Below are 13,824 nucleotides of genomic sequence, written 5' to 3'. Positions count from 1 at the left end.
AGACTAGCAGGGAAAAAACCTCCAGAGGGACAAAATTAATCAAATCTATTACAACAGTGACAAAGTTCAAACTGTATCCCGTCACATTTGGGTTGGAGTTAGTCTAAAACATTCACTGCATATGTGAGAGAATAACAAATACACAATAAAACAGCTCCCAATTCATTTGGATATCAAATTTCACTTTAAGCTGAGAAATTACAATATGTGAGAATTACACTTTTAATGGTATTAATTTTTAGCAAAGTGTAAAAAAAAAGTACAATATGGGATTGTACACATTTTTGTGTTTAAAAACCTTATATTAGTACTCATAACTTGCAATTAAACAGCTATTTATTGTATGTTTTTCAAAAGAAAAGCACCAAATTCTGTTTTCCATAATGTGTTTTGACAGTTGTTACTAAATACTTGAAGTGAAGCAATCCTTGGATCTGTTCTGTGTTGGAAAATGGTTGGAAAGTGCAGAGATACGAGCATGCCAAATGCAGAGTATATTTATATTTACACACCAAGAAATGGGATACAGTTTCTCAAAGACATAAAACATCTAAGAAACACATCAGACCTGTTAGTCAGTATAGTAGAGACACACACAGAAAGATATATAAACTACCACTAAACTACACAAGCAAGGGAAGAGTTAGCAACCGGATCAAGAACTCAAGGAAGTGAGATGTTTTTTTAAGGTTATGTCCATGCATGGAAACAAAACAGAAAATAAAACAAATATGAATTTGAAGAGTCTGTTGTCAATGGACTTCCTTCTAACATGTCTCAGATGTCTCAGAATGAGATTTGACTTGTGACTTTGAGAAATGAGATGACAAATCATTCAAAGGTGGAAAACAAAAGCTGATTTGAGAGGACTGTGGATGAGATTTTATGCAAACATGATTTTACATTTAATAGAACTGTTTCATTCGTCTTTAGAGAACAGAATTGCTACAAAATAGACTTAAATTAGCATGTAAAAATATATCAGTAACAATGTAAGAAATTCATTAGGAAGCATGGAAATATATTTCAACTTCAACCTGTCTTCCAGCTAGAGTATACACCTCATTCAATTACTATGAATATCAATTTTGGAGAAAACAAAATGAAACAAAACGTTCAGCAAAGTAGCTACATAAAATACCTCTATGCTGATACTGTCACTGTCCATTGACATCAGTCCTCTAATGTTAAAGGGTTGACACGCCATTATAGCATATCTACATCTACCTTTTCTCCTCTTTCCCCAACGTCGCCTTTCTCTCCCCTTAAGCCTGGTAAACCCTGTAAAAGTACAACTCCACTTCATTTCTCTGGCTTTAGAGATAAACTCAACTAAACTGAGCAAAGTCACCTCTGACATAGCTGAAGAAAACATATCACTTTCATACGACAAAGAAAGTAGAAGGAAATAACAAATAACTACAAAAATAGTGCTGTAAATACTATACTTCAGCTGTCTTAAGCCTGAGAAAGGACAAACATGCCTTTTGATCACCAGCTGTGGAGCATCAGTCAATACACACTAAATGACTGTTTTTATTGGATATGAAGTGCAGCCCTGAAATTATTAATGCTGAAATGCCATCATTTTCTTTGTACTTTGGGAGACTTTTGTGCCACTTAGGCTGAGGCTAGAGCTCCTCTGTGTTCATTGGTTATCTTTAATTCCTGGAATACATTTGATGAATTTATGGGCTTGAGCGTGCAAGTTTCACCTGGTGCTCTTTTAGGTAATTACTAGTGGTAGAGGAGTGTGTGTTTGTCGGCACAACTCAGGTTTTATGTCAAATCAGTTGATTCTACACAGCTGGTTCTTTCCCTGTTTTTTCTACATTTAAAAGCCTTATTTCGCCAAGCACCCCTATACTGGAAAAATGTTTCACATCACTTATAACAAGTGTTTTTTTTTCTCTCTCTTCGCCTTCAGATAAAAGTAAATGAAGGGACTTACATCCAAGCCTGGTGTTCCAGCAGCTCCCTGCGAATAAAAAATAACAGCCGTGTGAACATTTCACATTTGACTTTCAACAAACCATACTTCTCTATCATAGCAAAGATCATACATACCCTAATAAATGTGGGTCATGTCAGCAAATTCATAACTTTCTACACATTATTACCCTCTAAAGCAGGGAGAGCCATTACAGGCAACATTTGTGGATGTGTTGATGAAGGTTGTGATGAAGATACTTAAACCTACACAATGTGACACAAAATGTGATAATATCCTCATAAAACTCACAGGTAGTCCATAAGGTCCCCTTGGTCCTGGCTCTCCTTGTGCCCCTCTCTCACCCTGATACAAATGAATCAGTGTTGCAATCACATTGTACATAGTCACTTTAAAATAAGCCAGTTTTACAGTACAAACACCTAAAACTGAAGATAAAATAATATGTACAATATCCTCAGGCAGATATCAGCCCAAACAGCAGATAGGTTGTTAAAAAGAAAAGTCCATCTTACTCTGTCACCTTTCGGCCCAGCTGGACCAGCTGGACCCGAAGGCCCGTCCGTGCCCTGCAAAGAGCAGCGTTGCCATGGTGAGTTTACATCATTGTACTACACAGCAGCTCTTTCAAAAATAATTTCCAAACAAGTAGCAGATGGAAAGCAACAATAATATTTAGCATCCACATTTATACAATGTTCTCACCTGGTTTGACCTACAACCAGCACACACAGCTGTTGCTAGTACACGTGCATTGGCCACAAAGGACATTTACAGCACTGCTGACACAGTTAATGTATGAGTGTGTGTTAATGCTGAGTTAATGCAACACAGGACAAACGAGAGCCTTGAAATGACTACTGTAACAGATTTGTGTATGGTTGATATCTAGTGAACTAAACTCAGTGTGGCTTAATTTAACTCCTGGCTAACATACTTAAAATGCTGACATAGCTTTTTTTTCAGTCACAATGAAATACAATACAGTGGGGTGATGTTGATGAAACATTTGAGGGAAAATTGGACTGTATGGAGGGTGAAAGGGGGAGAAAAGTAGAAAAAAGTGGGGTGGTGAAGCCTCTTGGTCACATGACACTCACCATAATTCCGGGCTTGCCGTCCAAGCCAGAGGCTCCCTGCGTGGTTATGGAGGTATGAGTGACATGAACAAGGCGGGATTAGTACCAGATGAACACTGTTATTAGGACAGGTTGATGGCAGGGTTTACAACAACTAAAATTACACCATGTGTTACAGGGAGTTCGACAGACTAGTCAGCACAGGCAAATGAAAATGAAGACAGGAAATGGAGAAGGCACACGCACACCCACGCACAAACACACACTCTTGTGCACAACAAGGAATCTGACAGGGCTAAAATACAAATAATGAATTCCTACTGATGACAAGGCTATGTGGTTGGAATATTCCATAGTGTGCAGCTGAACTTACAGGGAGACCTAATGGTCCACGGTCCCCTTTGTGGCCTGGTTCTCCACGGATACCCTTTACACCATGCAAACCAGGTTCTCCCTAGATAAAAAAGGGAACAAGGGAAGGTTATGCTCTTGCTATACCGTTACTAAATGCAGTATGTTGTCCTGCCTGTCTAAAAGTACATCCTTCAATCAAGGAGTCAACCTCTTTGTGTCTGATTACCTTGAATTTAGTGAACTTAACATCTTGATTGAACTTTATATCTTTAGGTGTATTTAAAATGTTTAACAAAAAAATATTTGAAAATATATATACCAATAATTTGTCCAACTGTCTATACATCCAGATTTAAAGGAGGTGTTGCAATTGTTTTAGAAATGCTTAAATAAACACGTTTTTATATGCATTAGCAACTTCCATGAGAGGAGGGATTTACCTTTGGTCCAGGGAATCCATGGGGTCCCTGAAAAACATCAAGAGATGGCAAAATTTTAGTTCAAAACCACATAAAATGAACCGCTGATGAAGCTGTGATGATGAGATGGGACAAGCAGAGCAACTGCAGCACAGATGAAATTTCCCACAGGCAAGTAATGCCAAGTCTTCAGCTCTGTGTTGTGTTTGTTCTTTGTTCCTTGGTGACTCCACACAAGCACAACAATGCTATGAAATTACATAAAAGACAAAGTGGTATATGGGGCCATCATAAACATTCAGGTGAAAGATGCAATCAGTAAGCGAATCCCTGAACCAATCGTTCACAGTGTATCTGAACACTGTCTTCTCTAATCAGACATGAGTTGGATATTTTAGTCTTGTACGAAGCTGTGGTGTCTGAGAATACTTTTAGAAGCTATCTTAGGTTAGTACAGTGTAAACCAAAGATTTTTATGAAGAGAAATGAGTCTCAATTCAATTAACTAATCACATTTTCTTTTTCCTGAGCTTATGAATGTCTAAAAATATGTACATGGGAGAGAGAGTTGAGACTATTTTCACAGTCTCTATTTACTAATATTTATGTAACTGTGGTTTGTACATTTGTACTTTTATGCAATTTGGATTGGTACAGAACGTTGTCAACTCTTTTTTGATTTAGAAAAACCCACCATAGGTCCTGGTGGACCATGGGGCCCTGGTGCCCCTGGAGTGCCGACGATCTAATGCAAAATAATAAATATTTTATTCACAAATTATGATTAAAAAAGAAACAATCAATCATTGATGAGACAGACTAGACAAAATAATATAGCAATATACATAATCTAGAATACAAGTCAGTAAGTCACGTCAGTAAGAGTGTTAATAGCAAGTTATTAAAAGTTGAGACTTACTGAAGGACCCTGAGGACCAGGTAGACCTGAATCTCCCTTATCACCCTTTCCTCCATTGACACCCTAAGGAGCAAAAGCCCAATGTAACATATGTCATTTATATCAAATACAATGGCTGAGCAATCATCTTGTCAACACAGACATTTCTAGGGCAGCTGTCTTGTAGTTAGACAATGGTATGTGGAGACTTACAGGTAAACCAGGTAAACCGGTGGCTCCTTTCTCCCCTGAAGCTCCAGGCATTCCCATATCTCCCTTGGAACCTTTGTAGCCCTGAGAGAAAAAGGCAAAAATGTACACACTGGGAAATGAACTATTTTTCTAAGTTTTCACCCAGTGTATCTTTATGCAAATCTATTTTGTATAGTAATAAACACTATGACGCATAAAAGCTTAGGTCCTCTTTCCCTTATTTATAAACTAGTTCAAATGTAAGAATACAAGATCATCCTACTCTTTCTCCATCAAGTCCAGGCAGGCCGGGCATACCACGATCCCCCTGTGAGAGGACAGAATGACACGTTAACATTTTTACACAATATGAAATGCTGATTAAATGTCTAATTTAGCAACTAAAGGGCAGCTACATGTTGTGAAAAGGAGAAGGTGCCAGTTGTCATGCATTTGGGGGAAAAGAACAGAAAATATTCACCTTAATACCATTTGGTCCAATTGGTCCAGGAGGGCCAGGAGGACCCTGCACAGAAATAGACACAAAGAGGTAGATTTCATTATAATCAACACAGAAAACAAAGCAACAAATGTGGAGACAGATGTTATGAATTACATTTCATCAGCAACAGAACTGCTAATCACAATGAAATGATTTGCCAACAGCACACAAAAAAATATTAGCAATCAGTTATTAACTATGAACAAGATGCTGAACTCAAAGACACATGCCAAAGCTGAAAACATGTTAGCATGAACACATGGATAAATAATGACCATCATTAATCATTGACAGTCACATATTTTGATGTGATGTTCTTTTTTTTACAGAGGCCTCGGAAATTCATTAATTTCATCCCATTTGAGTCAATAATTTGGAAGACATTCACACCTATGACGTTGATGCTAAATGCTACTTTATGTTTAGTAGCGTCAGAGTAAGTAAAATAAAGGGTGTAAAACATTAAAGAAAAATCCAAATGGAGGGGAGAGTTTCGGTTTTTAAAAAAAGGATGATTTCTCAAAGCTATCTCTGTTTAGTACACGTGATGCTTTTCCTTCTATTCTTATTGATAATATTGATTGATATGTTTTTCTATACTATAATATGGCTCCATTATACATTATTTGCATGACTTATTTAACAACTTTATTTAGGAATAAGCAACATATAAGTTTAAGCATGTATTACTGGCATTCAAGGAGACAACTAGCAACTATGGCAGCCTGTGAGGTCGGTCACACAGAAGCAAAACATGTGTCTAGAGGAGGGAGCGCAAACACAACAGGGCAGCGCACACCGGAGTTGGGATTGGGTTGGGCCCATGCGAGGACAAAGATGAATCACTTGTGGAGATGACACAACACACAGAATGCACAGAGCCAATTTACCGTTACTGTAATAGTGGTAATCTTCTGCAGTGGGCCAAAGGAGTGCAAATGAGGAGGAGTTGAGAGATAAGATTGCAGAGGTCACACAGGAATGAAAGCTTTGTGTAAGCACATTACTGTACAGATACACCCTTAAAATTAATCATACTAAAAGAACAGATTTTAGCTTTCTCTTTTTTTGAATTCATAAAATATAACATTAAGTACTGCAAAAAGATACTACTACAAGATACAAATGCTTAAATGCACATCTATTGCTTCATGAATGCAGGGAAGTTGTATGTGTGCAGGGTGATGTATATTGTATGAAAAATCTTACTCCTACTGTGACTGATATTGCAAAATGCTTGACTGTACTATCTACTATTGGCAAAATAGAACATTTTGAAGCAGCAAAAATGGGCATTAGGTCATCAAATCTCTGACCTGTAAAGCCTCCTGAATGTTGCCGTTGTAGTCGATGATTTCAGTGGCTCCTTGGTCTCCTTTCTGCCCAGGAGGACCCTGCACACATACATTTAGAAACACATTTAAATGCATTGCATGTTATATAACTTATTCATAAGACTTGTAAAGCCAAAATACATTTGTTTGAAAAAAATGATTTTCATGCATGGGATCCTGCTCTGGAGTGACTGCTGCCCCCTGGTGGTTCACAATGTATGGATATCAGTGTGCCGGCAGTGTATCATCTCATGGAGCATTAATTATTTTAATCAGATGAGAACATCACAGACTTATTAAGGAAATAGGAGAATAGAAATACTGGTATCATATTTTAATGTATTTTCCTACCTTTGGGCCGACGGATCCCAAGTCTCCTTTATCTCCAGTCTCCCCCTGATGTAAGATGACAAAAAATTTTCAGAGCTCAAAAAAATGTCAGCAGTCCTATTACTACATTCACATTGTGAGTAAAACTATTGTTCTCAAATAAGTAGTTCACATTGTAAAACTGTGGAACATTGAATAATTTTTGTCAATCATACATCACGTGAAGCCTCACTATAGTGCAACATGGTCTAGTATTTAGAATGACATGCAATGCAACTATATGGGGCTGTTTTTTCAAGTTCTTTTTTGCATTGGACAGACCTGGTATAAGTATAACACCGCCAATAATAATCAGAGCCATATTATAAATACTGCTTCTATGAATAATGCCACAAAACCCCAACCAACATTGAATTCCACTTGCAAACCTATAGCGTCATTCTGCCAAAAACGCATATTAAAAGTATTAGTAGTGACTAAAAAATGAAAATATAATCAATTGACCCTTGAACCAATAAGGAGTCTCCAGATTTAAAGTAAACATATCTGCCATTCTTACCTTTGACCCTTTAGGACCAGGTGTGCCAGACTCTCCCTGTGAACCCTGTCATGAGTAAGAAAACACAGATGCCAAAAAAAAGTCATGGTTTGAGCGTACATATAAAAAAGGAAAGAAAAGCACTTGACATTATAAACATTAAATTATACAAACATTCTTTATGGATTCAGTCCAAATTCTTCATGAAAAATGTAATGTAGGCCAAATTCAGATTTCACACAAGAAATATCATCAACCTCTCTTACTCCTCCCGAGAGATTCATGCAGTCAACTTCACTAAAATAACCTGCTTTTAATATGTCATAACTGCCAAGCAATGAGACTGTGTTTATTTGAACTTTGTCACTGACAAAGGAGGGGTTTCATTTTTGGGGTTTCTAATAGGATGTGAAACAAATCTGTGTGTCGTCTAAGTTTAGACTGGAGCTTAAGCTACCTGCTGGGTCAGTGCCAGATGTAAACAATGGTAAACTCATTTATATTTGGTTTACATTGCAAGGACTCCAGGGAAAACATTGAACTTATTACAGGCTATAATGGTTTAGCCAGTGCTCTTTGTTAACATAACTGAATATTTGATGAATTAAATGAACCCCCGCTTTGGGAATGATTCTACTTCATCTGATCCAAAACTCCAAGATATGCTGTGTGCACTTACATCATAGAGGCTCTAGATGGCAGCAAAAATCAATGAGCCTCATGGGTGGAGGGCCATACATGAGCAAGTATGAAGCTCTGAAGCAAATACAGTTTCATTTCTTTCTTAATTCATGCCATTTGTGAATGCACACATGTATGTGCACTTGCATTCCTGACCTTTGGTCCAACGGGTCCAATTTCTCCTCGTTCACCCTTTCCTTGGGGCCCATGGTCTCCTCTCTCACCCTATACAGCCAAAAGAAAGAAAAAGTTATGACAAAAACTGTAAATTATTACTGTTCTCCTGCAACCTATAATTAACAAGTATCACAGAGAAATGCTGATCCACAGTCAGTGTCTTTTTTTGTCTTCTGTTGTCAACAGAACAGCTGTGAAACCTTGTATAATAGTTCTCCACCTTTCCTGCATAGACAAATTCTCAGAAGTTTCCTTACTCAACAGATTTACATGGTGAATTATGGATATTTACGCTGAGTAAGCACAGTCTTTGTATTAGATTGTGACCTTTGACGAAGGTAAATGCAATTTCCTAAAAAACAAAACTTAAATATGCATCAATCCCTCTTTGTCCTTTATGTTGAATATTTTGGGGGAAATGCAGTGTATAGTTGGATAGTTACGTGCCTTTTCTCTCAATATGAAGTGAGTTAAAAGAGCCAACAGAGGGAGGTGTGGTATAATTTAGAGCCCATACTCTTAATTGCTCACTGCTGATACTTGAAACCAAGTGAGACACAACCACTATTCAGCGATGTTGAGTCAATATAGCTCTGTCTTCATTTTCAAATACCAGCTAACGATTACTTGTAGCTGTTAGTTTGTCGCAAACATAAGGAAAAACCATTAGATCATATATTTACTGCAATGCTCCTTCTTTCTCTCTGACATTTGATTAAGGAACAGAACTATGTCAGAGGACAATGCCAGACTGATATATTATCAGTGCGCAAACAGCCTGATGTAAAAGGACAATGTGAACATTAATTCCAGTGTGTCTGGATTATCACTGCCGGCTTCTCAGTGTGATAATGTCACAACACAAAGGGAGCGACGAGGATTAGCTCATTCTGGCAACTTCCAAGTGACATTTTGAATTAACAGAGGCTTAATCACCTTGGAAAAGTGATAATAGTGGCTAATGAGACCATAAACAATCAGGAATTTCAATGATGATCACACAGACAGGATGTGATACAAATCTGTGGAAGCTGCTACATCCTATTGTCACTGATTTGAGACATCTGTTGTGTGGCTGTCAGCAGAAAATACCTCTCACACAGTGATAAGCAAGACTACTGTAGTTCACTTTGTGGAAAGCTAAAGTGACCCACCTTTGTTCCTGGCAGCCCAGGAAGGCCTGGCTCTCCCTGGGGACCAAGGAATCCAGGCTCACCCTGAAAAATAAAAAAAATAATAAATCAGAACAAAAACTCAGTTTTCCACAGGGTATTTTTGGTGTAGAACTACCTTCACTCAGTCCTAATGAGCACTAAACACATACACAAGATGCATGGCCAAACATATCCAAAATGACAGGCATGCACTTACTGTTCCTTTCACATGCACACAACATACACACTCAGGGACACATGCACAAATCACACACACGGACACAAATCATCAGTGGCTTGTTAATTTATGCCCTCGTTTCAAGAACATTCCTGAGCCTTTACAGATATAATGACTGACCTTGTTAGAAACTCATCATGGCACAGAAGTGTTCTGCTTGTGTGTGCAAAAAACAGCTTCTTTGCCACTTATGAAGAAGCGTTGACATTTCTGTATTTGAACTTCGATTTATGAGGAGTGAGCTTACTGTATGAGGTGTGATGCTCCATTTGAGTACACTTGATTGTGAAATAACTTAATTGCAATATATTAGTAAACCATCTGCTGTCAGAGGACCCACCTCCAGTACTTCAGGCACTCTGAAAGTCTTTGGAAAGGCAGTGGACAATTGCCTCTCAAACCCTTTACACTTCAACTGGATAAATGGCTAAGAATGCGGAGAAGAACAAAGTGCAAGCGGAGCTCAGAGCACATGAGTGCTACGTTAGCAAAATATTGTTAGAGTCCATCAAGCATTCAGGCCTCTTAAGTAAAAACAGGAGTGTATAAAAAAAGAGAATGAGCGGGCTTTTACAAAGCCAGCACATTACAAGCATACACAGAGAGGAAAAAATAAAACCAAAACAGCAACAAGCATCATCTCATCATGCCCGTTTGAACATTCCTTGCATTCACATGTTATGTTTCAAGCTGATGATCCTATTCTTTAAGCATATAGGTGGCAGAGCAATATTATGTGCCTTTTGTGCATTTAGTTTCACCATCTGCTGTTGTTTTGCTGTGATACAGTAAAAAAAATACCTGAGGTGTAGTTTGGGAAATGCTAATAGTTAAAGTAAAACTGAAACCTCCTGCTCTTAACAAGCAGTAGTATTGAAACATGTTGCACCTTCCAGGAAGTCGACTGATGTTTTTGCCAGGGATGCAGTGTTCCAATCATTAATTCATAGACCTCTACGTTACCCACAAACCTTAATGAGATCCTTTCCTGTCTGACTTCTGGCATGTTTAGATCAAAAACATTGACTACTTGGCCCTGTCAGTTTGCCTGAGCTCAGGACTTCTCTCTGCACTGAATATACAGTACAGGTAAATCTGTGTCTCTGTCACTCCAGCAGATGGAAGCTTGCGGTTGAGGTAAAAAAAAAAAAAAAAATCCCACACAGCGAGAAAAGCAAGATTATGAGACCTTAATTGGTCATACGTGAGGCATGACGATAGCTTTGCTGTGAAATCTGCTCTTGACGGTCTGAAGCGATTGGACAGGGACAACACCGGGGGCAATGATTGGGGATAAAAACAGCGAAGCATTTACCTTTATCCCTGGGAGTCCAGGCAGCCCTGGAAGTCCTGGCTCTCCCTACACAGGAAGAGTGTGACATGTTACAGCCAAGCCAAGCTAAGCTGAGTCAAGCCTCATTGGTAGGCTCTTTAGGGTTCTATTAGTTCTACATTTTATTTTCTATTTGTGTTTTCTCTGGCTATCAACCTGCTGTAATTCCGGCAAAGTGGCCTGCTGTCCGTAAGTGTATGTAAACTGTCATTTGCTTGCGGTAAGCACTAGCAGAGGATACTGCACATGCACTTTCATACCAACTCATGCAGCCATGGTTTGACAGTGTGATTAGTGCTTGTTATACCACTCAAACCTTCGCAAAGTGCAATGGAGTTTTTATTTTTATGATTTTATTGGTTTGGGCAGGTGTGAAAAGTTCTGGTTTCTGGAAGGGAAAACTGTCAGATATTTTGGATTAAAGTTGCAAAAGCTGTTTGAGAGAGCTGCCGTGGCTTCAAGGTCGTTAGAGTTTGGCAGTGCGGGATGTCGAGAGCTGGCCTATTTCTCTGTTACCAAGGTCGGGTCATTGTCAAGTTGACAACTCCAGACTCCCATTACATGCAAGTTTGAGTAACGTGCAGTCATTTGATTCAACTGTGGAAAAAAAATCAGAGGTCAAGTCCCTTGCGAGGCCTCTGCAAGACTTTAAAAACAAAATTTCTGTCTCTGGATAATTTAATGTGCTATTAAGACCATTGTATTTATGGCATATGAAAAGAAATGATTAGCGCCACACGAGAATGATCAGCCGTAATAGCACTCAGGGGATCAGAGAGGGCTGTAAATCTCCATTGTGGCTAATGAAAGCATTGTAAAACTAATGAATAAAAGTCTTTCTGGTGGACTACTACTTCACCAACACTTATTGAATAGCATCCAGTGGTAATATTTAATGGGGGGGGGGGCATGTCTCAATCTCATGATGGCCGTAATGATGAGGAATACAATTTGTAAGTGTGTCAGCACAAGCAGAACGGCTGTAAAATGAGAGATAAGATGAAGCAGTGAAAAAAAAAAATTAGTCAGGTCATGTGTGTTTTCTTTGCAGCACAGCAGTAAAAAGACATTTGCTAAAAGCTCTTCTGTTTGTCTGGAAACAGTTTGTCCAAATGGAGGAATGAGAGGGGAAATTAATGGGGTGCGGAATTTGGGATTAAAAAGTGTAATTAGATGGTGCACTGGTGAAATCTCAGCAGCAGTCTGGTCAGGGGACAAGTAATGGCTTTCATTTTGTAGGAAAATAGCTCCTTATCTGCTGCATGCTTGTTTTTATTAGTTTCTTCTCAGCAACTGTTTCTTTTCCAAATTAATTTTATTTCATACAGTGTGTTGGCTTACAAAGTGTGGAATAAAAACCGGTCGGTAGGTTATATTAACAAACTTAACACATTGTGCTGTCAGGCTGTTGCAATGACCTGATGGTTTAAGACTGCGACAAGTGCACGTTGCAATAAAACTAAGCAAAAAACATCCAAAAGATTTAGTGTGTCCAGAGGTGTCAGTGTGATACCTGGGAGCTTACCCTGTCTGGCTCAAAACAAGTGTGAAGCCAAAGAAAATGTAAAATGAGTCGGAGCCGAAGTTCAAGTTTAAATGCCAGGTCCTGTGCGGGGAGCCTTACATGGACATGAGACCTCATTACACTTTAAACATTGAGGTTTAACTTAGATTGGAAAGCTCTTGTCAAAACTGGAACGGTTTCATCTTGCACAACAGACTTGAGCTTCACCTTTTACATTAGAATTTGTTTTGTATGTGTCAGATAGCACAGAGGAAATACTGTATTCATTGAAACTGAAGGAATATGTTCAGACAGCTACTGTGTGTCAAACATTTTCTCTTACCAGAACATTTACTCACTTAATATAGAAATGACTCTACATCATAGAGTTAACTAACTATAGCTAATCATAGGACATTGAATTTGTTATTGAAATTACACTAGTACCATTACTGCTACAACTATCTATTTGCTAATACTATTTTTCTATTATATTTTTAAAGAGCCATGTGTAGCAAAGAGCAATGATTACCTTGTGTCCACTTCGTCCAGGTTCTCCAGGTTCACCCTGTAATACACGCAAAGAGGGTTTTTTTTCCAACTGCTTCATTTCTGGATTGGATTGCATTAAATAATTCCCTTATAAGTTTGTGCATAACATCGTCCAAAGTTCTTAGCAACTACTAGCTTGTAGTGATTTATTGTATCAGGTTGCATCATTAATATGTGAGAAGAGACTTTAAGTACATTTCCACTTCGTAAGTTTGAACTTCCAAACGGACCCAGATGACCTCTCTCTGGCCTTATGAACCAACACCTTTTTATAACACCTTTTCTTTTTGCTAATTTGCATTTATTGGGTAATATTTTCAATATAAAAGCCAGTTCTATGATCTATGCTTCTCACTCTGGGTGCCTGGTGATGTTTTCAAATGGGGGGAGCGAACTTGGAAAGATACATAATTGGTGAGGGGGTCTAAGGGGGGTCCTCACCCAGAAAAAAAAAGTAATTTAAAACAAATTTCCTGCATTTCTACACCACCTAATCTCTTGGATTAAGCCAAGAAACAGCCAGTCTAGATTAGTTAGATTGAGGGTGCTATGAAAACCAAGACTGCATCAGAACAGTATATAGTTGGG

The 13,824-nt window shown here is 38.4% G+C and overlaps 2 protein-coding genes across 2 annotated transcripts in view; one reads left to right on the top strand and one right to left on the bottom strand.

Annotated features, from left to right (window-relative positions):
• Positions 1-13,824, top strand: part of rpl34 (ribosomal protein L34) — a 199,708-nt gene that overhangs the window by 25,801 nt on the left and 160,083 nt on the right. The gene's annotated exons all lie outside the window — the stretch shown is intronic.
• Positions 1-13,824, bottom strand: part of LOC128384280 (collagen alpha-1(XXV) chain) — a 139,975-nt gene that overhangs the window by 3,455 nt on the left and 122,696 nt on the right. The window contains exons 16-34 of the mRNA XM_053343831.1: positions 13,217-13,252; positions 11,163-11,207; positions 9,610-9,672; positions 8,435-8,503; positions 7,619-7,663; positions 7,081-7,125; positions 6,712-6,789; positions 6,286-6,309; positions 5,375-5,419; positions 5,177-5,221; positions 4,915-4,995; positions 4,723-4,785; positions 4,498-4,548; positions 3,825-3,851; positions 3,404-3,484; positions 2,467-2,520; positions 2,243-2,296; positions 1,952-1,978; positions 1,228-1,281 (exon numbers count right to left, since the gene is read on the bottom strand). Coding sequence (XP_053199806.1) covers positions 1,228-1,281; positions 1,952-1,978; positions 2,243-2,296; positions 2,467-2,520; positions 3,404-3,484; positions 3,825-3,851; positions 4,498-4,548; positions 4,723-4,785; positions 4,915-4,995; positions 5,177-5,221; positions 5,375-5,419; positions 6,286-6,309; positions 6,712-6,789; positions 7,081-7,125; positions 7,619-7,663; positions 8,435-8,503; positions 9,610-9,672; positions 11,163-11,207; positions 13,217-13,252 — 987 coding nt within the window. The remainder of the gene's footprint in view (positions 1-1,227; positions 1,282-1,951; positions 1,979-2,242; positions 2,297-2,466; positions 2,521-3,403; positions 3,485-3,824; positions 3,852-4,497; positions 4,549-4,722; positions 4,786-4,914; positions 4,996-5,176; positions 5,222-5,374; positions 5,420-6,285; positions 6,310-6,711; positions 6,790-7,080; positions 7,126-7,618; positions 7,664-8,434; positions 8,504-9,609; positions 9,673-11,162; positions 11,208-13,216; positions 13,253-13,824) is intronic.

The sequence above is a fragment of the Scomber japonicus genome, chromosome 22 (genome assembly GCF_027409825.1).
Source record: "Scomber japonicus isolate fScoJap1 chromosome 22, fScoJap1.pri, whole genome shotgun sequence".
Lineage (NCBI taxonomy): Eukaryota > Metazoa > Chordata > Actinopteri > Scombriformes > Scombridae > Scomber > Scomber japonicus.
Note: the sequence above shows the minus strand (reverse complement) of the source record. Positions and strands in the feature narration are given on the sequence as shown.